Source organism: Pan paniscus, chromosome 8, assembly GCF_029289425.2.
Source record: "Pan paniscus chromosome 8, NHGRI_mPanPan1-v2.0_pri, whole genome shotgun sequence".
Lineage (NCBI taxonomy): Eukaryota > Metazoa > Chordata > Mammalia > Primates > Hominidae > Pan > Pan paniscus.
In genome coordinates this window covers 114495935-114521433 of record NC_073257.2, presented here as the reverse complement: position 1 = coordinate 114521433, position 25499 = coordinate 114495935, and the positions used below count along the sequence as shown (strand labels likewise).

Genomic DNA, 25499 nt, shown 5'->3' with positions numbered 1-25499 from the left:
AGGATTTTGCCCATGTTAGCCAGGCTAATCTCAAACTCCTCACCTCAGGTGATCTGCCTTCCTCGGCCTCCCAAAGTGCTGGGATTACAGACGTGAGCCACCGCGCCTGGACTTCAAAAATGTATTACCAAGCTGAGGATGAAGAAGACAACCTTGACAGCTGTCTGTCCCTTACTGCCCTCCCTGACCCCTTATCCATTCAATCAGGTATCCGGTCCTATAGGTCCTTCTCTTAAATCTCTCCGATCATCCACTTGTATATCTATTGCTCACATGACATCCTCATGTGGTTAGAACAAACATCTCAAACTCAGCATGTCCAAAAGGATACTAATCTCTGCTCCCTCTTAAACCTGTTCTTGCTGCCGTATTCTGCTTTTTGGTGAACCAACCCTTCAGCAGATCTTTTTTTTTTTTTTTTTTTTTGAGACAGGGTCTCTGTAGTGCCCAGGCTGGAGTGCAGTGGTGTGATCATGGCTCACTGCAATGTCTGCCTCCTGGCCTGAAGTGATTTCCTGCCTCAGCCTCCAGAGTGGCTGGGACAACAGGTGTATGCCACCACACCCAGCCACTTTTTGTACTTTTTGTGGAGATGGAGTCTTGCTATGTTGCCCAGGCTGGTCTTGAACTACCGAGCTCAAGTGATCCACCTGCCTTGGCCTCCCAAAGTGCTGGGATTACAGGTGTGAGCCACTGTGTCCAGCCAGCAAATCTTGACTACTTCTTAACCTCTCCATTACTTCACCATAATCTCTTGCCTAGATTATTTCAGTGTATCCTAACTGGTTTCCATGCTTCTGCCCTTAACTCCTGGAGTCAATTCTCAATGTAGTAGCCAGGGTAATCTTTTTTGTGGCACGAACTTGGCTCATTGTAACCTCTGTCTCCTCGGTTCAAGCGATTCTCCTGCCTCAGCCTCCCAAGTAGCTGGGATTACAGGTGTGCACCACCACACCCAGCTGATTTTTGTATCTTTAGTAGAGACTGGGTTTTGCCATGTTGGCCAAGCTGTTTTCGAACTCCTGGCCTCAAGTGATCTGCCCACCTTGGACTCAGAGTGCTGGGATTACAGGTGTGAGCCAGCACACCAGGCCCCGGCCAGTTTTTTAAAGACATAAGTCAGAATGGCTGGGCATGGTGGCTCATGCCTATAATCCCAGCACTTTGGGATAATATATTATATATAATATATTATATATTTATATGATCATATATAATATATTATATATTTATATGATCATATATAATATATTATATATTTATATGATCATATATAATATATTATATATTTATATGATCATATATAATATATTATATATTTATATGATCATATTAATATATTATATATTTATATGATCATATTAATATATTATATATTTATATGATCATATTAATATATTATATATTTATATGATCATATATAATAGATTATATATTTATATGATCATATATAATAGATTATATATTTTATATGATCATATATAATAGATTATATATTTTATATGATCATATATAATAGATTATATATTTTATATGATCATATATAATAGATTATATATTTTATATGATCATATATAATAGATTATATATTTTATATGATCATATATTATATATAATTATATTTTATAATCATATAATATATATAATTATATTTTATAATCATATAATATATATAATTATATTTTATAATCATATATAAAATTATATTTTATAATCATATATAATATATAATATTTTATAATCATATAATATATATAATTATATTTTATAATCATATATAATATATAATTATATTTTATAATCATATATTATATATGATTATATTTTATAATCATATAATATATATTATATAGTTATATAATATATATTATATATATATCAGAAAATGTCACTCCTCTGCTCAGAATCTTCCAATGCCTTCTCAATTCAACCAGAATAAAGGTGAAAGTTTTAGAATTCCCTCCGAGGTCCTGCACAGTCTGGCCTCTGCATAATTTTCTAGCCTTCTCTTCTCCCACTCTGCTGCACCTACACTGGCTTCCTTGGTGCTTCTCAAAGACACCCGGTGTGTTTATTCTTGACTCCCTCATCCTTTGCAGGTGCTCTTCAGTTTCCCTGGCCCATCTTCCCCCAGATAGCCCTATGGCACACTTCTTCCAGTAATTGAGATCCTTATCCTTTGTTCAAATGTCACCTATGCTGTGATGCCGTACCTGACTTCTCTATTTAAAATGCATCCCTCCCTCCAGCCCCACTATCCCTCCTCCTCTGTTTCTCCATAGCATGGGTCTCTAAGTAAGATATATCCTCCTTTTGAAAATTATTATCTGACCAGGCATGGTGGCTCACGCCTGTAATCCCACCACTTTGGGAGTCCAAGGCAGGTGGATCACCTGAGGTCAGGAGTTCAAGACCAGCTTGGCCAACGTAGTGAAACCCCATCTCTACTAAAAGTACAAAAATTAGCTGGGCGTGGTGGCAGACGCCTGTAATCCCAGCTACTTGGGAGGCTGAGGTGGCAGAATTGCTTGAACCTGGGAGGCGGAGGTTGCAGTAAGCCGAGATTGCGCCACTGCACTCTAGCCTGGGCAATAAGAGCGAATCTCCGTCTCAAAAAAAAGAAAAAGAAATTATTATCTGTCGCCCATCATTAAAATGTAAGATCTGTGAGGCCGGGCGCGGTGGCTTATGCCTGTAATCCCAGCGCTTTGGGAGGCCGAGGCAGGTGGATCACCTGAGGTCAAGAGTTCGAGACCAGCCTGGCCAACATGGTGAAACCGTCTCTACTAAAAATAAAAAATTAGCTGGGCGTGGTGGCACGTGCCTGTAGTCCCAGCTGTTCGGGAAGCTGAGGCAGGAGAATCTCTTGAACCCGGGAGACAGAGGTTACAGTGAACCGAGATCGCGCCAGTGCACTCCAGCCTGGGAGGTTGCAGTGAGCTGAGATCGCGCTACCACACTCCAGCCTGGGCGACAGAGTGAGACCCTGTCTCAAAAAAAAAAAAAAAGTAAGATCTGTCAAAGGAGGTATTTTCTTTAATGCTGTATCCCTGGTGCCTAGAATGGGACCTAGCACATTGTAGATCCCCAATAAATATTTGTCGAATCAATAAATGAATCCCATTCTCTCCATCCCTACTGCTTCTACCCTAATCCAAGCATCACTGGTCACCTTGCCTTCACTCTTACTCCCTTTCAAAATATTCTCCATCCAGCAGACAAGGAGATGATCCTAAAATGAGAGTTTGATGCCTTAAACCATATACTCCAGGCAATTTGCACTCTAGTTCCCAAGCAGTTTTAAGGCTTCTACCCTTGTTGTTTTGACTGCCTGGAGAGCTTATGAAAGTAAAGTTTCCTCTTGTTTTGCTCAACTCATCCTTAAGCATCCTTTAGGTTTTAAGCTTAGATGTCACTTCTTCAGGGAGTTTTTTTGAATCTCCGCAGATGGGGTTAGGCACCTGTCTGAAGTCACCCTGATAAGTGGTGGAGCTGGGGTAGGACAGGAAGCAGCTTACTGCCTTCCTCTTTGATGGTTCTTCCTCATAAGTATCTGTTTCCTTGTCTATTTCCCCTCACCACACTCTGAGCCTCTTAAGGCAGGGCCTGAGTCCAGCGTCCCAGTATATAACAGAGTGCCTGGCACACACTTGTTGAAAGAACAACGGAATGTTTTCTAGTTCATTCCCACAGTGTTATTGTAGAGGCTGGACAATGCATGGTTGGCCTTCATCTGTCTTGTAAAGGTTAAGACCCAAAACTCCATTCTCCGTCCTTGCAGTGCTCTCGTGGTACTAAAATGGGTGTGGGGTGGGTGTGGGTGAAATTGGAAAAACAAGGAAGAGGGTCTCTGCCCCAGTAAGACCAGTTCTCTGGCCCCAGTAAGACCACTACTCTCATCATAACCCCCTCAAAGTTTCCCTCGTCCTACGAGTTACTTGGAGAGTTATGCTCATTCAAGCCATGGACACCCACCAGCAGTCAGCTGCTTCTTCCCTCATGCTGTCCTCACCTCCCAGACTTGTTGGCAATAAGGAGGAAAGGAGGGAACGGGTCAGTCCCACCATGTCCCCTGGAAGGGGCCTGGAGATGGCTGCCCCTCTCAGACCACATCCAGACCTGCCCCTGCAGGCTTCCCCCTTCTGCGCAGCAGATCACCCCACCCCGGCCTCCCCACCACCTACCCCCTTGCACCCTGCTGCTGCCTCCGTGCCTGACAGGCTGGGTTGAGTCACTTGTAGTTTGCATTCTTCTTCTGGTCAGGCCAGTTTGGCAAACCTCTCAGGCTCCCCAGCCCCCCTGAAACCTGTGGGACTCCCTCCCCAAGGCCCCCAGATGAGGCAAAGCAGACACCTGGGAGGAAGGCACATGACTTTCTGTAGGAGATATTACAGATGGCATGGCAGATCTCTCTCCTCCCTAATTCTAGGGCTAGGGTCTCTGCCCTAGGCCCAGGAGTCCTTCTCTTTCCAGAAACAGCGTCAGCCTGGTATCTTGCAGAACCACCTAAGCAGAGGATCTTGCTATTCTGCATTCTCTGGGGCAAGAACTTCACCCTGATACTGTGTCCTTGTAGGCTAAAGTCAGATGAGGATACCTCCCCCAGCCCCCAGTCTCCGGGGAGAAAAGGGAAAGGGCATGAGGGCCCCAGACAGGACCTGCTGCACTGCTCCGTTGGAGAGTTCAGTAAGAGGCTGCAGGGGAAGGAGTGTGGACCTCTCAGCAAACGCCCCCCACATGGCTAGGTCTCACAGAAGGGACAGGACATAAGAGCCCCCTCATAGGAGCTGACACCCCCTCTCCCTTGCTTATGATGTCCTAGGACCTCCGCCCCAGCCCCCAGCCCCAGCCAAATCCCCTGCCACTATCCAGGATAGAAAACCAGAAGGGAATGAATATGTGAGGGCCCAGGTGGTCACAGGTTCCAAGAACTCTGTCTGGGCGCAGCCCTTATCCTGCCTGCCAGGCTAGTGCCTTCTCCCCCAGCTCAGTGCCTCCCCACACTGGGCGTTGGGCTGTTTTGCTGCCTCCCAGCCCTGGAGAGGCAGGAGCTGGGCAGTCCAGGAAAGGAAGATATACCTGATACCTCCCTCCACTGCCAGGCCCAGTGGAGTTGCTAGGGCGGGTGGGCTGGCCTCTGTGTCACCCAGTGGGTGCCACCGGTTCTGAATTGCCCTTCTATCTGGATCCTGCCCCTGGGCCCTGGATTAGGAGGTGGAATTTAGATGTCATGTGAGAGGAGCTGGAAGCCGGGCAAGGACCCCAAAGGAGATGAGGAGGGCCTGCCCTCCTCACCTGTCCGGGCCCCTCTTCCTAAGGCAAAAGGGGTTTTTGGTGAGAGGAGGATAGAAGAGGGATGTAGTGGCAGGGAGAGGGTCTTTTCCCACCGCCTCATCTCCCCAGACTGCTCCTCGCTCCTACCCCCTTGACCTTAGAGGAATTCAGGACCAGTGAGGGAGAGCCTGTCCTTGCAAGGTCATTTCTTCATGACTGAAGAGCCACCAGCTGTGTGATCCCACTCTCTGGCAACTCCTCCACTCTCGACAACAATCCTGGGGGCCTCCCTCCATCCTGGCTTCTAAGTGGCTAACAACAACCCACTCCCTCTGCCAGGGCCCCGGGCTTCCGGCTCCACTACTTCAGGCAGCCAGAAATGAGCACACAACCCAGGCACTTCTGCAAAGATGTTTAATGCACTTAGATTACAGAGAGGAAGAGGGGGCAAGAAGGAAACGACATCTAAGTGAGTCACCCAAAAATTCTTACGAAAGTCCCAGGCTGGCTGCAGCCCCAGGAACCGAGTCGCCATTGACATTAAAAACTAATATAAAATTTTACAAAAATCTGCTTGTCGCAGCATTCAGGTACTTGTACAAAAGGAGGGGTCTCCCTACAGGGCTCCTGACTTGTAACAGGGACCCAGGCACCTCACCTGGCATGGATGTCCTAGAAGCCAGAGAGGGAAGACCAGATACAAAAATACAGTAAAGGAAATTCTCTACTGGTCAGCCCCATAGGGGCACCGACCTTCAGGTTTTCTCCCTGCTTGCAACTCAATCCGAAACCCCAGTCCCAAGACCCTGTGTCTATTTTTAAAAATGCTCTAGCCCTTTTAGACTCTCCCCTCGGCTTCTCCAGTCCCTGCCTTGGAGCACTGCCCTTGGAAGAGAAAGATATGGGCAGGAAGAGGCACCAGCTCCCCACACAGGCCTGAGACCTCGCACAAGCCTCCCAAACCCCCCTCAGAATTGCAGCTGAGTCTGCAGTCCTCCTGCAGCCCACACTGAGCCAGCAGAGCCACAGGAGCCTGCCTTATATAGCAGGCAAAGAGCAAAGGGAAAGGCCCTTCTCAGAAGCTCTAGCACCAGGGACCTGAAGGGGTGGGTAGGACTAGGCAAGTCTCCAAGTAGCTTGCAGAAGAGGCAGATTTAGGGAGGGAGGCCCCTTACCTCCTCCACCCACTACAAGGTCAGGGGCTCCCTCAGAGCTGCAGGGAGGGAAAGAAAGGGTACATTCACCAAGCATCCTGTGCCAGAAGCTGTGCTGGACAGGGTCCAAGGTCAGCTTGGCTTGATCTTCTTTAAGGGTCCTCTCTCACCAGCCAGCAGCCCAAGAAACCTCTGGGAGGCACCAATGCCCATAGGAAAGGAGGCCTGGTCAGAAATGTGTGATACCCTGTCCTGCCCTCAGAGCCAGTGAGATGGAGCCTGGCCCCTGCAGGATCTTGGGTGAGCGTGAGGCTCCTGACATATTGCGGGTACGAAGGGGCCACAGGCTTCATGTGCTCATTATCTCGGAGCTCACCCACTTCCTCCTGCCTTACCCTGCTCCCCCAGAACAGGGCCACCATGCTGGCTGGTGTCTACCTTCAGTCCACAAAGACCCTCCAGGTCTGGGGCAGGTTGCTGACCAGGTGCTTCACAAACTAATGACAAAGCTTAGCTCAGAAAATGCCCCATCCCCACCCAACCAACGATGGAGGCACCCAGCAGATGGAAGTACGGCGAGCTGCAGCAGGGAGCCCTCAGGCAGGTCCCGAGCAAGAGAGAGTTCAGGGAGAGGCTGGTCATGGTGGCAAGGAATGGAGGCGAACTGATGGCACCTCTCTGCCTGTGAAATGTCAGAAGCAAGAGCTTCACAGGCAGGGCTGCTGTGGTGGGGGAAGGCCAGTAGGGCTCCCTCTGGTAAGTCCTCAGGGCAGTAGAGGCACAGCTGCCGACATCAGGTCCCAAGTGGCTTGCATCTTGGCTGGCGGGGACCTGCAGCCAGTCTCTCCCAAATACTCCAGGCTGATATGCCTTTTAACTCTGAGCTTGATGGAATTAACCAGATAGCCCTGGGGATGTGTAGAGGAGGCCAGGCCTAGTGGCTCCATGGAGGTCCAACTCCTGCTCCCTGGAGAACCCAGCTGGTGCCCTCATACCCCTGGGGGCAGCTCTTTGGCTGGATCTCTCATCAGCGGAGTCCTGCACCCTGTGGGCACTCCTGTGGCATCCCTGCTGGTGCCTGTGTGTGCAGCAGAGGCAGATGGGAGCAATGAGGAGCCCTGCATTGTCATGACTTTGATTTGAAGAGGTGTAAAGAGTGATCTTGAAGTATTATAACAGTCCCGTCCCTAGAGTTGGGGGTAAGAAGGCAGGAAAGGGGCTTGCTGGTTCCAGGTCAGGAGTGGGAGATAACCCGAGAGGAACTCCAAAACCATGGGCTAGAGATAGGCTGGCTTCTGGAAGGCAAACTGTGAGATCTGCAGTACTGGGGGTGAGGGGCTGAGGACCACGAGAGGCCAGGATGCCAGAAAGGAGAGGGATTAGGAGTGCAGAATGAAAGATAGGGCATGAATGGATACAGGGAGGATGGGAGGGCAGCAGAGAGCAGTGTTAGCAAAACCAAAGTGAAAGAGATGTTAAGAGGTGGATTTTTCAGTTTTAGTAAGGCAGCCCTACAGCCTGAAGGCTGGGAGGCCCAGGGACTGAGGAAATGGGACAGGACTGGTTACAGAGCTGGAGACCCAGGCCCTGAATGACAGTGGGGATGGTGTGTGATGTGCTGAACCTCACCCTCTCCCAGGTAGGCCTGGTTGGGTGGAAAAGGCCTAGAAGATGAGGCTGGGGTCACCAAGTCTTTGAGACCCATTCACTTGGAAAACAGTAGCACCCCTCCCTGGCCCCAGCTAAACTAGGCTCAAAGCTGCACAAGGGAGTGTCTCTACTCTCCCCCTGCCCCGGGCTCCACCAGGCCCAGCTGGGAAGAAAAGCCTCTCTGTGCAGCCGGCTCCTCCAGGGCTCTGGGCTGGCAGGCGAACACCAAGCACCTTCTCTGGTGGCAGCCCAGGGAGAGATACAGCCCTAGGCCTCTGTCAGAGAATGCGAAAGTTCAACGGGGAATGAAGTTCTGTTTAAAAAACATTATATACATGGCTTCTGGACATCTTTGCAGAGCAATAAAATACCACCCGGTTTCTACAAAATAAAATAAGGAAGAAGAAAACCAAACATGATCAGAGGAATTGTTCCGCGGCCAGAGGAGCTTGAGTAGCAAAAGCTTCCAGAGATGAGCTGGGAAGTGCATCCACTCGCTCTGCACCTGGCTGTCCGCCTCCCTCCTGCTGGGCTGTGCGGCAGGGGGTAGGTGAGAAAGAGGGCTGTCTCCACCTAGGGGCACAGCCAGGGTCCAGAGTCAAACCTCAAACCAGAATCTGTGCAGGCTGCAGGCAGGGAGGGTCCGCATTTGCCCACTCACTGGCCTGATGGGTCACAAGGCTTAGCCAGCGGCGGGGTGCAGCCCCTGAGCTGGAGGTGAGGTGGGGGGCCTGTGGCCTGTGCATGGCACCCCACTGGGCTGCGGGGTAGCACTGCGCAGTCTTCCTCACACTTGTCCTTTTATTTGTGGAGATCTCGTTGACACAACTGTTACACTGGAAGTCACTGGGGAGCAGCTGGGCTCCCTGCTGGCCCCTGCAGGGCCCAGCCCAGGCTAGTGTAGTGGACTGTCGAACACCACGTCAGGCAGGATGGAGACCTTCAGCTTCTTTTCAGGCCAGCTGTACTCTTTGGGAAGTTTGAACTGTGGAGGGAGCAAGCACAGACCAGGAGTGTGAGTGGTTAGCAGAATACACCGTGGTCTTTCCAGAGATTGCCCAGGCCTGTCCCCGGGGAGCTAGGGATAGGACAGGCCGCGGGAGGCGTGGCTTCATTCTCAAATGCTAGACCCAGGTGGCAGGCTGGGCTCAAACGGCTGGAGTTGGTGACCCCTTCTTTCCCCGGCCTGTCAATAATGAGGCAGGTTGGAGGAGGGCGTTTCCTCCTCCTTTCTCCACTAAGCTGACCTCCCTCTTGCTCACTTCCTTGGTTCTGCCTCTGGCCACAGGCATGTAAAGAATCTGCTCCCTGAGGCCCTGGGGCTGGAGGATGGGGGCTGGGGGAGGGTCTGGAGGCTATGGGGAAGTGGCCTGAGCTCTGTCACTGCCATGGCCTCTCTTTCAGAGGCTAGTGCAGGAAGAACCCTGGAAACCTGTCCTCTGTATACTTGGCCAAAGGCTCCAAAGGGAAGGAGGCCCCAGTTCGGCCCCAAAGTCAGAACCACACTTGCGGCCTTGGTGGGAGCAGAAGAGTGGGACAAGTGTGGTTTGAGGTGATCCCTTGGGCCTGAGAGGGGCCAATCCCCACCCTGCTCCCTGTATTCATTCGCACCACTTCCCAGGGTTACCAGCCTCAGAGTGGTCCCAGTGGTGGCCAAGGAGAGCCAAATGTCTCCCACCCCATCCCAGGATACACTGATTTGCCTATAGTTCTGTTTCTCCCATTCACCTGGGAGTTTCTGGTAGGGGAAGGGGAAGAGGCTAATGCCTCTTATTCCCTCTTTACTGTAGAACTTTGCATGCAGTCTGGCACACAGATGGAGCTCAATAAATGCTCACTGCCTGGGACTGATACCGGAACTTAGACACAGGGTCTGTCTTTTCTTTTTCTTTTGAGACGGAGTTTCGCTCTTGTTGCCCAGGCTGGAGTGCAATGGCGCGATCTCGGCTCACTGCAACTTTTGCTTCCCGGGTTCAAGCGATTCTCGTGCCTCAGCCTCCCAAGTAGCTGAGATTACAGGCATGCACCACCAAGCCTGGCTAGTTATTGTATTATTAGTAGAGATGGGTTTTCTCCATGTTGGTCAGGCTGGTCTCGAATTCCCGACCTCAGGTGATCCACCTGCCTCGGCCTCCCAAAGTGCTGGGATTACAGACATGAGTCACTGCGCCCGGCCCAGGGTCTGTCTTTTCTAATTTGGCTAGGCCGGAAGTCAGGGCAGGGTGGAAAGGAGAGAACAGTGTTCTCAGCCTGCCTCGGTCTGGGGCTGGAGGCAGACGAGCCTGACCCTTCCTGGCTGCCTCCCTCTTCGCTCCCTCTGCTGGGGGACTGTCTCTGCCAGGACCAAAGTGGCGAGTGAGGCAGGGTGTAGGGACAGCCTCTGGACAGAAAAGGAAAAAAAGAAAAAAGTCATTTTTAGTGACCTACTTTCCTCTGCTCCCCCAGGCTTCTGTCCCTCTTGCCTGGACTGTCCCCCTCCTACCCCCAAGCTCAAAGCAGCAGCCTGGCACAGCGCCATCCCAGTGCGACAAGGCCTCTCCGGAAGCGCTTCTGGGCAGCTGGCTCTGGTCTGACTGAATGGGGAGCTGGGACTCAGGGACCAGTGACTTGTGGGGGTTGATTGGCTGGCATGGACTGGGTGCTTGATGGCTTTGGAATATATAAATGAACAAATTTCTCAAGCTGCATCCCAGAGGACAGAGGAGACCCTGCTCTACTGGGGTGACCCTGGCTCTGGGGAGTTCCTGTCCAACTGGAGACCTGGACTGGACGGTCCCGCCCTGTGCACTCCCCTCAGCTTCCTAAACACCAGAGGCCTGTGTCCTGGCTGTTGCAGCCCAGGGAGCCCTGGAAGCTGGAAGCTCCAGCCCTGGCTGGAACCTAGCTCCCGCCTGGCCTCCCTCTTGGTAGAAAGCCTGGCCCCTGGGAGGCGAAGGAGTTCTCCCCCAAGCACATTTCCCGGCAGACAGGACAAGGGAAGGGTCTGCCTCTGCCACAGGCAGGGCAGGGCCCAGGAGAGCTCTCCAGAGGCCCGGCCAGCCTGCTAGAGTTCACTAACCCATGGGGCACTGAGGCCAGGAAAGCTCCCATCCCACTGGGGTGCTGCGGGCAGGAGCGGGGGAGGGGAAGGGATTTTCCAGGATGAGGTAAGTCCTCGCAAATAAGGATGCCGGGAACAAGGGAGAAAAAACAAAGGGGATTATGGACTCCATTCCTCTACCCCAGAGGAGCAGCTAAAGAAGGCACAGCCACAGCTGGCCTGTCAGCTCCTCCAGCTCTGAGCCAGGGCTGGAAGAGGGAGACTAAGAGGCACAGCTCATGGCTGGAGGACGAAGAAGGGAGAGTGGCTCCTGGGTGGCCCGAGGCGAGGGCAGGAGTCCCTTGCTGCCCACCAGAACTCCCCAGCGGAATGTTCTCTGGCAACAGACATGGGCGTTCTGTTCAGAATCTGCCAGGGAACAGCAGGGGCTGGGGAGAACTCGTACTAGCCTGAAGGCCCTGGCTTCCTCTTCAATGAGGCTCTCAGGAGCTGGCAATTCAGACGATTTGCTGGGTGTCCTTACAAGGGCTGGGGGTAGGGCAGGGGATGGTGAGGGTGCATAGAAACAGAAGAGAAATCTACAGTCTCCTCTCCAGCCTATCCCTGCACCTTGGGGAGGAGCCCACAGATGCAGCCACACAGATACATGCAAGCACACACGCACCACAGGTACACACGCACACATGCATGCACAGACGTGCACACGCACACACACACATGGTCCCAGAGACGGGACCTGTTGTCAGGGAAAGTCAAACAAGCTTACTTCCTCTGGAGAAGTCAAATCTTCTAAATCCTCCAACATTTTCTCTACAAACTCTTCAGTCAACAGAATCTGTGAAGGCACAAGGCAGGCTTTTATTATTTTTTTTAAATGTATGATCTTTTTGCCAACCACCAAGCGTTATACCTCTCTTCTGACCATGGAGGAGAGATGAGCTCACTGTGATCTGTTCAAGGGACACAGGGAAGTGTTTGAGGCCTGTCCCCAGCTGTCATTCCCCCCACACCCTCACCTCCCTGCAATATCAGACTGAGGCATAGAAGGAAAGGGGTCAGGGGACAATAGGGAGGGGAGGGAGGACATTGGGAGAGCTGGGAATGCTGCTCCCAGAAGGGAGATGAACACTGGTGGGGCTGGTAAAAAGGAATCTCAGGAAGAAAAAGGAACAGAAAAGAAAAATTAAAAGGAAAAAAAATTAAATTAAAGCTGCTGCCCAGTCAGGCTCTAGTGTCCCCCTCTGCCCCTCACCATAGAAGGACAAAAGGAATCTGTTTGGATTTGGAATACTAGCCCTATCTGGAATCTGGAAGTGCCCTGGAAGGTACATCCAAGAATGTCTGAGCTGGAGAATCTGGAGATTGTGGACCAACATCTCATTTTACAGATGACAAAGGGACTCCCAACTTCCATTCCCATTCACAGTAGCCACATCCTCCCAGGCTGGAAGCTCCCAAGCCCCTGACCTGCTGTGCTCAATCAGCCACTGAGTTCCTCCAGCCTTCTTTGAGGTTCCTCTTCTCTAGGTCACCTCCCAGCATTCCACGTTGCTGTTCTAGTCTGACACCTCATTGCCTCTCGCTTTGATGCTGAGTCTGGCCCCACTATTTGGCTGGCACAAACACCAACTTCATCCGCTAAAGAAGTTTTCACAGCCAATACCAACGTCCAAGGGCTCTCAGGGCCTCTAAAACCGGCCTTCCTCAATCTGCTGGGCCATTCTTCCCCACCCACCCCTCTCGTCAGGCTGCTAGGCAGAGCCAGGCCAAGCTGATCCCAGGTCTGCACCCCACCACGCCCTGGGTGAGGGTGTCTTTCCTCTTCCAACTGTGACCCCTTCCTTCACCCCTCCCCCTCCCTGTCCTTGTCCCCAGGGCCTCCCAGCCTCCCTCCACTGCAGACCCTTCTGTACCCCCAGGCCACAGCTCCACCTGTCTTCTCCCGTACACCTTGAGCACCCAGGTAGGGCACAAAGGAAGAAAGATAATGGGGTGAAGATCCAGGTGAGGGGCTCCTCTGAGGGGAAACCCTCCCTGTGAGGAGGAGAATTGAGAACTTGAAAAAATACCCACCAGGTTTCCCCTGGGAATTTTCAGCTGCCAAGAACAAAAGTTTCCACGCTGTGAGATAACAAGGAAGGTGTGCACACAGGAAGGTGAGCACACAGGACGGCTCAGGAGCTCACAGGACGGAGGTCTCTAAAGCAAGAAGTGGACGGGGTGGAGGAGGGAGTGAGAAATAAGAACACTACCCCCAAGTGGGCAGAAAAGCCGCCATCATACCGGGCATGCTAACTGCTCATCTCCATGTCTCCTTACAGTGGAGGAAACAGGCACAGGCAGGTTATGTAATTTGCTCAGTGTCACACGGCTTGTGAGTGGCTAAGACCATATCCTGGTCATGTCTGGACTCTCAATTTAGTGCCTGGAGTACTGCTCCCGAATGCTGAACTCTCACCCCCAGGACACTGACTCATCCATTCATCCTTCCAGGGACACAGGCATGAAGGCAGCCCATTTCCCACCAGGACAAGCACCCTCTTTTGGCTGGCAGGGAGACAAGAGACCCAGCCTTCCCAGGCTCCAAGCCCATAGCAGGAACAAAATAACTCTGACCACTGGTCCACGTCTCCTCACCAAACTCTCTGTTCTAGGAGCTAGGGCCCCGACCAAGGACAGAGACAAGGCTTAGAGACAGAGCAGGAGAGGCAAAGTTGGCAAAATTCGGGGAGGTGCACCCCTATAGTTCTTCCTAATTCCCCAAAGTGGGACTGGCCGACTCTGCCCACAGACTCCAGCCATACACGTACTCCCTCTCACAGCCTAAGCCCTTGCTCCTCCTACTCTCTTATCCCAGGGGTGTCCTCCCCAAAAGTTCAGTTTCCCCACCAGTTATCACCAGTCTGCTCAAGCAATACAAAAGTTACATTCATATTTTTGGCATTTCCAGGGCTCGTTGCCATCTCTGCAAATGCTAGCACAAACACAAGCATACCTAAAACCCAATTATATTACAATGGCTCCAGTCTGGGCCGGGCTGGGCTAATTTCTAACTCACAAATAACTTGGAGGGAGGGGCTTTCTGCCAGATCAGTAAATAGATGTGGGACTATAACAAGTGCTGGGGGTGAGATGGGGTGGAGGGAGGACAGGAAGAGGGGCAAGGGTTCACAGGGGCTGTGGCCACCCAGTGAGACGCCAGAGTTATTCTTCAAGGAAACGTAATGCCACCAACACTGAGTTCAATTCTAAGCTGGTTCCCCTGACAAAGGTCTGGAACTGGTGCTAAGGAGAGGGTGAGTTATGGTGGCTTTTAGTAGAGCAACGACCATGCGCGGCACCATCTGTGTGTGGACTTATTTTGGACTCGGCTGGGGGAGGGGATGGCCAGATAAAAAATGAGGACAAACCCTAGCTGCTCCTCCATTTTTGCTTTTGGTGATTTGCTGGTTCCCGCTGGAAACTTCACGTTATTTTAAAAGAATTAAAGGGGAAAAATTATACATGAGATCTACATGATATTAAAGGTGACATTCTCTGCAAAGAAACACGACAGACTGTCATAGCTCCAGGCACCTAATTTAATTTCCTTTGGGAGTTAAACCTTAGAAGGTTGGATTGAACAAACAGGCCCTGTTCTTTGTATATTTCAGACCTGGAGCTGAGAATGTTAACAGATCTTATCAACAGGACACTGGAGATAGACAGCTAAGATGGGGCAGCTCCTGGGAGCTCTCCCGAGTAACAGACTTGCCCTTGTGATGCAACTGTGGGAAAAGCCTGTGCAGTTCTGGGGCTTGGCACTCCTGAGGCTCACTGGGTCCCTACAGAGCTGCTTGGCTCTGTCACGAATAATAATGGGAATGGTGATGATAAAAATGACAGTAAAAATGGCCAATAGCAGAAGCAGTACCTCCACCATGTGCTAGGCGCTGTGCTAAGAGCTTGATCAGTGTCATTTCATTGAATCCTTATGGCAGTTCTGCTAGGGAGGTGACTATCATCCCCACTTTGCCCAAGGGTAGGTACCCAGAGGAGACAAGGCTCTGGACTTTTCTTTTTATTTTTTAGATGGAATCTCTTGCCCTATCGCCCAGGCTGGAGTGCAGTGGTACAATCTTGGCTCATTGCAACCTCTGCCTCCTGGGTTCAAGCGATTCTCCTGCCTCAGCCTCCCGAGTAGCTGGGATTACAGGTGACCATCACCATGTCCGGCTAATTTTTGTATTTTTAGTAGAGATGGGGTTTTGCCATGTTGGCCAGGCTGGTCTTGAACTCCTGACCTCAAATGATCCATCCGCCTTGGCCTCCCAAAGTGCTGGGATCACAGGCATGAGCCACCACACCTGGCTCAAGGCTCTGGACTTTAGAGGAACGGCTATCTGATCTCATGGTGATAGAGGATGCTCTTTTCCTGTCTGGGGAAGACACCCCAACTGTAGAAGCCTATATAGATGGGGATAACTTCTCTGTCTTCTGATGAGGGAAGTGAAGGTAGCTTTGGTTTTTACCAATGACCTGGAAAATCAGCAGTCCCAACCTCCACCAGCCACACATTTCCTGGCCACCTGCTCAACTTAAGAGGGCTAGAAGCCTGAGAGTCACAGACACTGCTAAAAAACCAGACTGGCCAATGAAAAGGAAGGCAAACCAATGCCCAGAGATGGTTCCCAAGTGGGGACGGTGGGGCAAATTCCCAGGCCAGCCTAGTGAATACATACATCTTGACAGTTCTCTAGCCCAGAAAGTAGCAGTAGAAATAATATTGATAACAGCACTCACTGATATTTGCACTTACCAAGAGCCAGGCAGAAAACACTTATGTTTGTACACAAACAGCCCTCAGAGGGAGGAGACCCTCTAGTAAGAGAGGAAGACCCTCAACCAATCTGAGCAGCACACTCCCCTGGGAATCTTCTGAAAATATGGCGATGCTAGGCCCCATTCACAATTCCTGAATCAGAATACTCTGGGGTAAGGCCAAGGCCCATGCTTTTTTTTTTTTTTTTTGAGACGGAGTTTTGCTCTTGTTTTCCAGGCTGGAGTGCAATGGCACGATCTCAACTCACCGCAACCTCTGCCTCCCGGGTTCAAGCGATTCTCCTGCCTCAGTCTCTCAAGTAGCTGGGATTACAGGCATGTGCCACCATGCCCAGCTAATTTTTTTTTTTTTTTTTCTGAGACGGAGTCTCACTCTGTCACTCAGGCTGGAGTGCAGTAGCATGATCTTGGCTCACTGCAAGCTCCGCCTCCTGGGTTCATGCCATTCTCCTGCCTCAGCCTCCCAAAGTGTTGGGATTACAGGCGTGACCCACTGGGCCCGGCCAGGGGCTGGAGTTTTGTCTGCTGTTTAACAGCAGACAAACAAGCTGGGACTACAGGCGCCCGCCGCTATGCCCGGCTAATTTTTTGTATTTTTAGTAGAGATGGGGTTTTACTGTGTTAGCCAGGATGGTCTCGATCTCCTGACCTCATGATCCGCCTGCCTCGGCCTCCCAAAGTGCTAGGATTACAGGTGTGAGCCACCGTGCCTGGCAATTTTGTATTTTTAGTAGAGATGGGGTTTCTCCACATTGGTCAGGCTGGTCTCGAACTCCCGACCTCAGATGATCCACCCACCTCAGCCTCCCAAAGTGCTGGGACTGATTACAGGCATGAGCCACCGCACCTGGCCAGCACTTGTATTTTTAAGTGGTGCCCCAGGAGATCATGGTGAGGGGCTGCTGGGGAAATACTCAGGCCCACAGGGAAAGGGGGTTTGGGCACAGGCTTAACCAACAGGGGTGAGTTGGTGGCTGTAGCTTCACCACCATCAAACTGGCTGAGCTGCGAGGGGGGCAATGGATCTTGGTTACCCCCAGTTCCCACCTTTGGCCAGGGAGGGGGGCTTGGAATCTAGGCCAGCAGCTACTCCAGTGGGCTCACACCAGCTGCTTTAACCAGCTTGGCTGGGTGGTGGTGAGGGAGGACTGTCAACAACCTCCCAATTCCCCAGGCCCCAGCAAGTTCCAGAAAGGAACCCGAAAAGTGATCTTGTGTCAGTGCCTGCCCTGGGCAAGCCAGGCTGCACTGCAGGCAGGGGCCCAGCTGCTGCAGATCTGACGCCGATTCAGATGTCTGTGGTCAATGATATTTCTGAGTCTGCAAAGAGTGGCTGACAATGCCCACTCCTTCCCTTTGGTATGACAATCCACACTTTGTCCAGGGCATTGTTTGTTCTTCATGTTGACACGTTGTACTTGCTTCCCAACATGGCTTTCTTTTCCCTCCCTTTCCTCTTCTCAGGGAAGGAAATGTGTTGTTTACAGTGGAAGAGCCTGCCAAGGAGCTGCTCTGGCACCCACGATGGCAGTGGAGGAGGCAGGGACGGGGAAGCAGTCCTGTCTGCGTCCCTTCCCTCCCACCCCCACTCCACGGGCCAGACAAAAGCCAGAAAACAGCCTGGAGAACACCCCCAACCCAGGTCAGGGACAAAGGCGTGTGGTGCGGCAGGTAGTGGGCTGCAGTGGGGGCACAGGTCTCGCTCATTTCCTGTTCTTAGTGGGCGGTGAAAAGTTGGCTCTGGTGGCCAGAAGCGGGCTCAGACTCCTGCTCTGGCTGTGGGCTGCCAGGGACACAGTGCGGCATCACAGTCCTTTCCTACAAGGGAGGGTACTTCCCCAGGCGCACTGCTGGGCTCTAAACCTTAATGGGTGTCCCCCTGGACAACAAGGTCTCGGGGCAGTCCAAGCAAAGGTCTCCAGGGAGAATAAGTATGCCTGGGTTCACCCGTGGAAGGAGGAACAGTAGAGGCACCAAAGAGGAGGTGCCCAGGGCATGGGCTGGGGATTCCCAAGTCATCTTCTACACAATATCCAAATGGGTAGCAGAAGGCAGGGCTTGCCCAGAGGAGAGCTCGGCAGCACCTTCCCAAGCCTGGCCTGGAGCAGCAGAGCCCACTTGGAACAGCTGCTGGGCGTCTTCGCCCACGCCTGGGGCTTCCCATCAGGACTGGCAGAGAATGGCTGGGACTAGGGGCGCAACCTGGGTGAGCTGTCAGACACCACACAGCTGAGAAAGCATTGCGGGGCCTAAAACAATATTCTCATATTTGGTGATGTGACCCCTATGTGACCGCTGGGGCTGAGACTTATCCCCCTTCAGATCAACCCTGGCTGGGGACGGATGAACAACTCAGCTCTGGGCCGGGCTCCCGCTCAGAAGACTAACAGCCCAGTGTTGACAGGCTCAAGGGAGAGAGGCTTGTTAAAGCCACCAGGATGAGGAATGCTGGGGGAAGGAGGTGCAGGAGCAGACCTTGGCAGGCCCCCTCCCAGGGTCTGAAGAGCCTCCTGCACAGCCCCGGAATTGGCTGATAAGCTTTACAGTCTCAGCAAGGATGAAAACAGCAAATGGCAGGGCAGACGGAGGAGTCAAGGTGCTGTTCTCCAGAAAGTGAAAGCCTGTGGAACTGGAGCTGGCTTCCTGCACCCCCAGATCCTCCATAAAGCAGGGAGTGTCCACTGTGCTCCACCTGGTGCTGCAGACAGCCCTGCTTTGCCACATGCTGGGGCCCTGACTCTCCTGGGTCTGGACTGATGGGGGAAGGCTGTGGAGCAGGTGGGTGTGGAGGCCTGTCTGGGGCCATTCCACAGGCTCCGGAAAGGGGCTCGGGTTCCTAAACCTTCTGCCTTTTCCTCTCGGCCTCTCCTTGTCACTCTTCCCCCTGCAGGATGTCTCTGCCACGCTTTCTCCCAAGAGATAACAGGCCTGGGCTGGGCTGGTGGCCAGAACAAGGTGCCAAGGCTGGGAGTGAGGGCTTCCAAGGCTGCTGTAACAAAGTCATCCCAGCCCCTCCATTTCAGCTGGGACCAATGGGAGAGTTCCGGCAGCAGTTAAGAGAACAGAAGACTGGGTCTCGTCATGTCCTGGGTCTATTGGATTTCACTCCTTCCTACTCCTCTGCCTCCAATAGGCCTGGGCACACAAGGCCCAAGAAGACACCTCGGAACCCTGGGGGTGTGAGCAAGAGATGCCTGCAGGGAGCAAGGGTGGGCCTCTTTGTGCTGGGGTCCCCTCCTGAGGGACCTATGGCTCTCCTTGGCCCAGTGGAGTGGCCCTCACTGGCGACTGCAAGTCTAACCCCAGGCCTCTAGGAGGTCCTGCAGACTCCCAGGGAGACAGCCAGCCCCAGAGGGAGATCTAGAGGCCCACAAGTAATTACAAGCCCAGGTTCCCACAAGCAAGGGAGCTGCCTGTGACCACAGTGGCAAGACCCTAACAGGGGCGGCTGGCTGGCAGTCAGAGGGAGAAAGTGCTGACTGCCTGGCAGGGGGAAGAGGGCTGGTGTGGGTGTTGGCTCCACTGCTGAGAATCCAGCTGGGGGCAGGGTCAGAGGGTTTCCCAGGGCTCCTTGGAAAGGGCCTGAGAAACCCCTCGGTGATCAAGGGTGGGTGCTTGGGGTGTGGGGCCTCCGCCAGCCTTCCCAGGAGCTCTCCTGTGAGCCGGCCCCGTGGTGGACCACACTAATGAGCCCATAACACAGGCCTTTGATTGAGTAGCTCCCAGCACAGCAACTTTATTGAAACATGCCGAGGCCAGCAGCTCGTTCCCACCGCGCCCCGGTTCCCTGGGCAACAGCCCATGGGAGGGGACCATGTGCTGGGGAGCCAGCGGGTGCTGGGCCTCAGGCTCGCTGAGGGGCTGCCAGGGAGGTGAGGGGGTTGTGGCACTGGGAGTGGGAACCCCGGCAGCTAGGGGGTCAGGGGCTTGGGGAATTGGGGTTGGGTCCGAAGGGCATTCAGGGGACTGAGGGGCAATGTGACATCTGCGAAGTCCTGTGGGGGCCAAGGTTCTTGAGCTGCTGAAAATTGGAGATGCTGACTACCCTCTCCTCAGGGCAGAAAGACGTTCCAGGAGGGGAGGGCAGAGCTCCGAGGATAGGTTCAGAGCTGAGAATGTCAAACATAACTGGGTAGAATGTATTCTGCAGTTTGGGGAGGCCCCAGTCCCGACTGTCCCAGGAAAACGTGCTTGAACGTTACACACACACACACACACACACACACACACACACACGCGCGCGCTACCTGAGGACACTTGGGAATGATGACCTGTGAACTCTCAGGGGCTTGTCCTTACCTCCAGCCTCCTCAGCAGCTCCGCCCAGGAGACAGGCCTGCTCCCTCCCTGTTCTCCACAGGGTCAGACGCAGCAGCCTGGGACATGGCTGGGGGTAGGGAATGGAGGGAGGCCCTTTCCACTTGTGCTGGGCTAATTTCAAATATTACACTTCAGAGCTTTTGTTACAGTAACTACCAACACCACATGGACAGAAATCTAATGTTACCAAGTGGGACTTTTAAAATGTATTTATAACTTTATGGTTCAAAGTAATTTTGTTATGAAACGATATAATAACAACAGTGGAAAAAGGCAAGATAATTTATGGAACACAATATCCCTAAAGCACTAGCTTCCATTTCTATCTCGGCTTAGTCTGGGGAGTGTGGTTGGTGTCCTTTGTTTGCTGTTTGTTTTAATTAAGGGTTAGTATTTTGGTGGTGGGGGGAGAAGAGGGGCCTGGCCTGAAGGAGGAGAAATTCTGTAGACATGCAGGGACAAAAAGTGTGTCTGTATCGACTACATATGCTTCACAGACTCCCCAGACTGGGTGAAACTCACAAACCCAGCATCATTCTCTTCCCCTCTACTGTAATGCTGCATGCCTCTCCAATACATTCACAAACCGGGTATGGCCACCTTTAGGTTTAGGGTCAGGTTCCCTTTCTTGATACTTGCGAGCGAGGTGAGGTTAAGGGTTCAATCCTCTCCCCACCCCCAACAAACAAATGCCAAAAAAGGATGCTGTCCCTCCAAGACACTCGGGAGTGTGGTGGAGTAGGTTGAGCACCTGTTAGAGACCCGGGACGGGGTGGGGACTGGAAGGAGGCCTATGGCTCTGAGGCCCTGGTACCCTGCTTGGCAACAGCTCTGAAGCTCGCTCCAGCCAGAAGAGCAAAGGAAGGACAAAGTGCTCCGGATAAGCCAGCAGGTCTCTGGTCACACAAACTCAGGAGGAACGGGAGGGCTGTCAGATGGGGGTAGGCTAAGAAGGGGAGGCTCTTCCCACTGAGGCCTGCCCAGCCCTGGTCCAGGCACACATGCCACTGTCTGAATTCTGGTGGGATTTCCATGTAGCCATTGGAGAGTGGCCTCCACACATCCTCCCATCTTGCTTCATCCTTGAGTTCTTGTACCTTGGTTTACCCAGGGTGCAGAAAGTCTTATATCCCTCCAACCTGGATTTCCACAGGGAACCAGAATTACCAAGAGCCAGGGCCTGGAGAGTTAACACTTGTGTCTCAGGTGACAGGGGGAGAAGGTCAGGAAGTGCTCCTAAGCTGCTGGAGTGGGTAGCAGCATCCACACTCCACACCTACACACAGGCCCCAGGCCCTGAATCCATGAGGCGTTCATGACCAGCCCCCCAGGAAGGGGTGCCATCAAGAGCTGCCAAGGGAGAAGAGGAGGGGTGGGCAAGGAAGTCTATGAAAGGAAGGAGGGAGAAGAAAAAGGGCCTTCTCACTTGTAACCAGGGTCCATGAGCCGCGTAAGGATGCTCCTCAGTGGCAAAGGCGCCTTCCACTCCCGTGGAGACAAACGTGATGGCCATGTCACCTGTGATACTTTTATATGTAAAGTGCCGTCCATGCAGGAGCCTGCCCCTGGAGATGGAACATGGAGACAGTGAGGAGCTGGGCTTGGAAACAGTTCCAAGCGCAGCAGGCCTGGCCAAGGCTCTGGGACAGTGGGGACTATGGTCCGCGGGCCAGGTACATGCCCTCCTGGCTGCCCACCTGCCCATCAACAGGGGACTGTATCCAAACACGCTCATTTCAACACCTTCAAAGAGAAGCTCCTCTCACAAGTTCTCTAACATCATCCTTCCAAAGTGCTCAAAGCTAGCAGAAAACACTGAGTTCAAAAGCCCTGCAGAGATCCTGGAGCTCACCTCCCTTAGGAAAATTGAGGGCAGAGAGGGAAGGTAGCAATGTGCTGAAGGTCACGCCCAGAGGTAAGAGGGGGGTCACATCCCCCCTTAGGGGACGGAGGTGAAGTAGCGTCTAGACAAGTTTCCCTGGGACGATGGGATAGTGCCTCCGCAGTGGGACCCTTCAATGTCCAGAGCAGAATCTTCCACCTGCTCCTAGGCTTTCCCATAACATTCAAGTGGCTGGCCCAAAGGCCACAGCACATCTTTAAAAAAAAAGCAAGCAAGCAAGCTGAAGCCAAGTGGGGTCACTCAGGGAGCCACAGAAGTTACTGTTAATCCCTAGTCTGGAAATACACCTGGGGGAGGGGCAGGCAGGGGCAGCTAATGGGCAGAGCCACTCATCAGCAAAGGAAGTGGAACCTGCCCTCTGCCTTCTCAGGCTGCCTCCAATTAACCCTTCACCAGTTGAAAGGCCCTGGGCCTGGGCCAGAGAAGTGGCTGGGGAGGATGTGGCTGTGGGGTGGCAGTGGGCCCCTCCAGGTCCTGTTCATTCTGGCCATTTGCTCTCTGTCTGCTGCCCAGGGTGGCTGGCCAAGGCTAGTTACCCTTCAAACTCACTCCCAGGTGCTGGGGACAGTGGGGAGTCCCCAAGTGTGCAAGTTCTTCTTCCCTGTCACTGTTCTGTGAGTTTAGAATTACTCTTGGTGACTCTGCTGCTCAAAGTGTGGGTGGAGCCCCTGGGCTGTGGGGTAGCCAGCTGTAGCAGATGCAGCTGTGCAGCAGCCCTGAGCACAGAGCTGAGTTCTGGCCATAGGGCTGGGCTTTTGGCACTGTGGACAGAAGCAGAAGGGACACAGCTGGGCTTCCTGGTCCCTCAAGGAGTTTGCTGGGCTGGCCACTAGGTTTTAGAACTGAGTGTTTTGCATGGGAAAAGCAGCAAGCAGGAGAAAATAGAGCCCAACCCACCCAACCCCACCCTGACAAACCAGTGCTACTGGGGACCCTGCCATCCCTGCCCTGGGCTTGTCGGTGGCTGGGGGCACCTGAGACTCCCTGGGTCACAGAGCCTTCCTAAGGGGAGCAGGGCTGAGGAATACTTCTCCCTGTGGATTCTGACTCCAGAACTTGCGAACGAGGAAGGTCTGTCAAACAAGCAATCGGAGACCAGTGGGGCTCTCTGGTCACAGTGCTGGGCGCATTGGGGACTGTTGCTGCTCTGGGCTAGATAGGAGATGCAGATAAGAGAGCCCCGCTCTAGGAAGCATGGCAGACTTCTCACCACCTAGGCCAGCCAGAGGGTTGGGCAAGGAGAACACCGCATGGCCCAGTGACATGGGGGCGACTGGCTGGTTCACAGTCCCCAGGCTCCTAAACAGGCCCCAAGTGGAGTAGCTCTCTTCCCTCCCTAAGACCCAGCCTGCTTAGGTGTGTAGGCTGCCAACAGGCACCTCACCCTCATCAGGGAGACAGGGAGACGGCAAGCACGGGCCTGGTGGCTCCTTGGAGGCCCTGGAGGACGCCTGCTGGGGGAGGGGGCTGGGGAGGCTCTGAAGTGCCCCCTGGAGGCTGAGCTGGGTGCTGTGGGGTAAACTGTGTGGCAGGGCTGTCTCGCTCACCTTAGGCAGAGAGGAATGAGGGCTCCGGACTCCTGGTTGAATTTCAGATGTACGCTCTCAAGCTGCCGCGTGCGAATCAGCTCATGGGGAATGATGGCCGTGGAGCTGTCACTTTCCAGGCTGTCTTTGCGGCTCCTGTGAAGCAAGCACAGGAAAAGGTTCGGCACAAGGTGAAAAGCTCAGGGAGGAGCAAGATGGGAGTCTCCAGCTGGGCTCCTGAGTAATAAAGACAATAATGGTGACTGATGATAATGATGGTGACAGCCATCATTCTGTATATGCCTGGCGAGCGCCAGCCACTGCACCAAGCACTTCTCACTGACTGGCTACTCCTCACAATGCCCCCAAGAGGTGGCTGCCACCATTGTCTCTTTTTACAGAGGAGGAACTGGGGACAGGGAGGCTAAGTAATTTGCACAGGTTGCACAGCCAGGGAGTGGGCAGAGTTGAGATCCGGTCTCGGGCAGGTCTGGTTCTATAAAGCCTGCATCTTTGGCCAACATTCTATATATATATTTTTTTAATTGAGATGGTGTCTCGCTCTATTACCCAGGCTGGAGCACAGTGGTGCGATTTCAGCTCACTGCAACCTCCGCCTCCTGGGTTCAAGCAATTCTCCCGCCTTAGCCTCCCGAGTAGCTGGGATTACAGGCATCCACCATTACACCCAGCTAATTTTTGTCTTTTTAGTAGAGACGGGGTTTCACCATGTTGGCCAGGCTGGTCTCGAACTCCTGACCTCAGGTGATCTGCCCGTCTTGGCCTCCCAAAGTGCTGGGATTATAGGCGTGAGCCACTGCACCCAGCCTTTGGTTTTTTTTTGTTTTGTTTTGTTTTTGAGATACCGTCTCGCCGTGTCACCCAGGCTGGAGTGCAGTGGCACGATCTTGGCTCACTGCAACCTCCGTCTCCCAGGTTCAAGCGTTTCTCCTGCCTCAGCCTCCCAAGTAGCTGGGATTACAGGGACCTGCCATCATGTCCAGCTAATTTTTTTGTATTTTTAGTAGAGACAGGGTTTCACCATGTTGGCAAGGCTGGTTTCAAACTCCTGACCTCAGGTGATCTGCCTATCTCGGCCTCCCAAAGTGCTGGGATTATAGGCATGAGCCACCGTGCCTGGCCCCAACATTCTATATTAAAGTTTATGGCACAGTGGCTTGTCTGTCCCTGTGATCAGCAGGAGCTTCTGGGAGCCCTTCCTCTCCTGCCCTGGAGCCTCTGAGCCCTAGCTCTGAGCACCATGAGATGCGGCTCCAAGAGTTTCTGTCCAGCTGACCCTGAAGGCTCTGAGGATGCACATTCCGCCAACAGCCAGGAGCTGCAGGGACATTCACACCCTTCATCTAACCAGATGATGATACAATCTGTACTGCTGAGTACAAGCTGGGCTCTTAGGAGTCAGACCAGTGGGCTTGGCTGGAAAGCAGAACCGGGCCCCCACCCTGCTGGGCTTTAAGGCCCCAGGAGCCTGTACCAGATTCCTCCTGACTGTGGCCTTGGCACGGTGAGCTGTCACTGCTGCCCCACACTCCCTCCTGCTCCCCACCAAAAGTGCGGCCCACGGCTGGGACACAGGGTCCCTTTGCATTCTAAGATTTGCTCTTTCAAATTCAGCTGCCCCCACTGACAACCTCTCAAATCTGCCTCAGCCAGAAATAAGAGTTACCCACTGATCCCATTCAAAAGGCCGGATCCTGGTTTGGGCTGTGAATCTCAGAACAATTCCCCAAGTGTCCATCAAAAACTGGGTGAGAAGCTCTAGTTATTTATCATTCAAGTGGCAGGCAGGA

At 52.8% G+C, this 25499-nt stretch overlaps 1 protein-coding gene across 6 annotated transcripts in view; it reads right to left on the bottom strand.

Annotated features, from left to right (window-relative positions):
* Window positions 1-5674: 5674 nt before the first annotated feature.
* SUFU (SUFU negative regulator of hedgehog signaling) overlaps window positions 5675-25499 on the bottom strand; it is a 125919-nt gene continuing 106094 nt past the window's right edge. For 4 of the 6 annotated variants that reach the window (XM_055093326.2, XM_055093325.2, XM_008950857.5 and 1 more), the window contains 4 exons: window positions 23710-23844; window positions 21686-21824; window positions 11885-11953; window positions 5675-9063 (listed from right to left, as the gene is read on the bottom strand). In XM_055093326.2, the coding sequence (XP_054949301.1) occupies window positions 8974-9063; window positions 11885-11953; window positions 21686-21824; window positions 23710-23844 (433 nt within the window). In that variant the 3' untranslated portion in view covers window positions 5675-8973. Of the gene's footprint in view, window positions 9064-11884; window positions 11954-13167; window positions 20049-21685; window positions 21825-23709; window positions 23845-25499 lie in introns of those variants that run through there. The other 2 variants (XM_034931388.3, XM_034931387.3) reach the window with 2 other exon arrangements.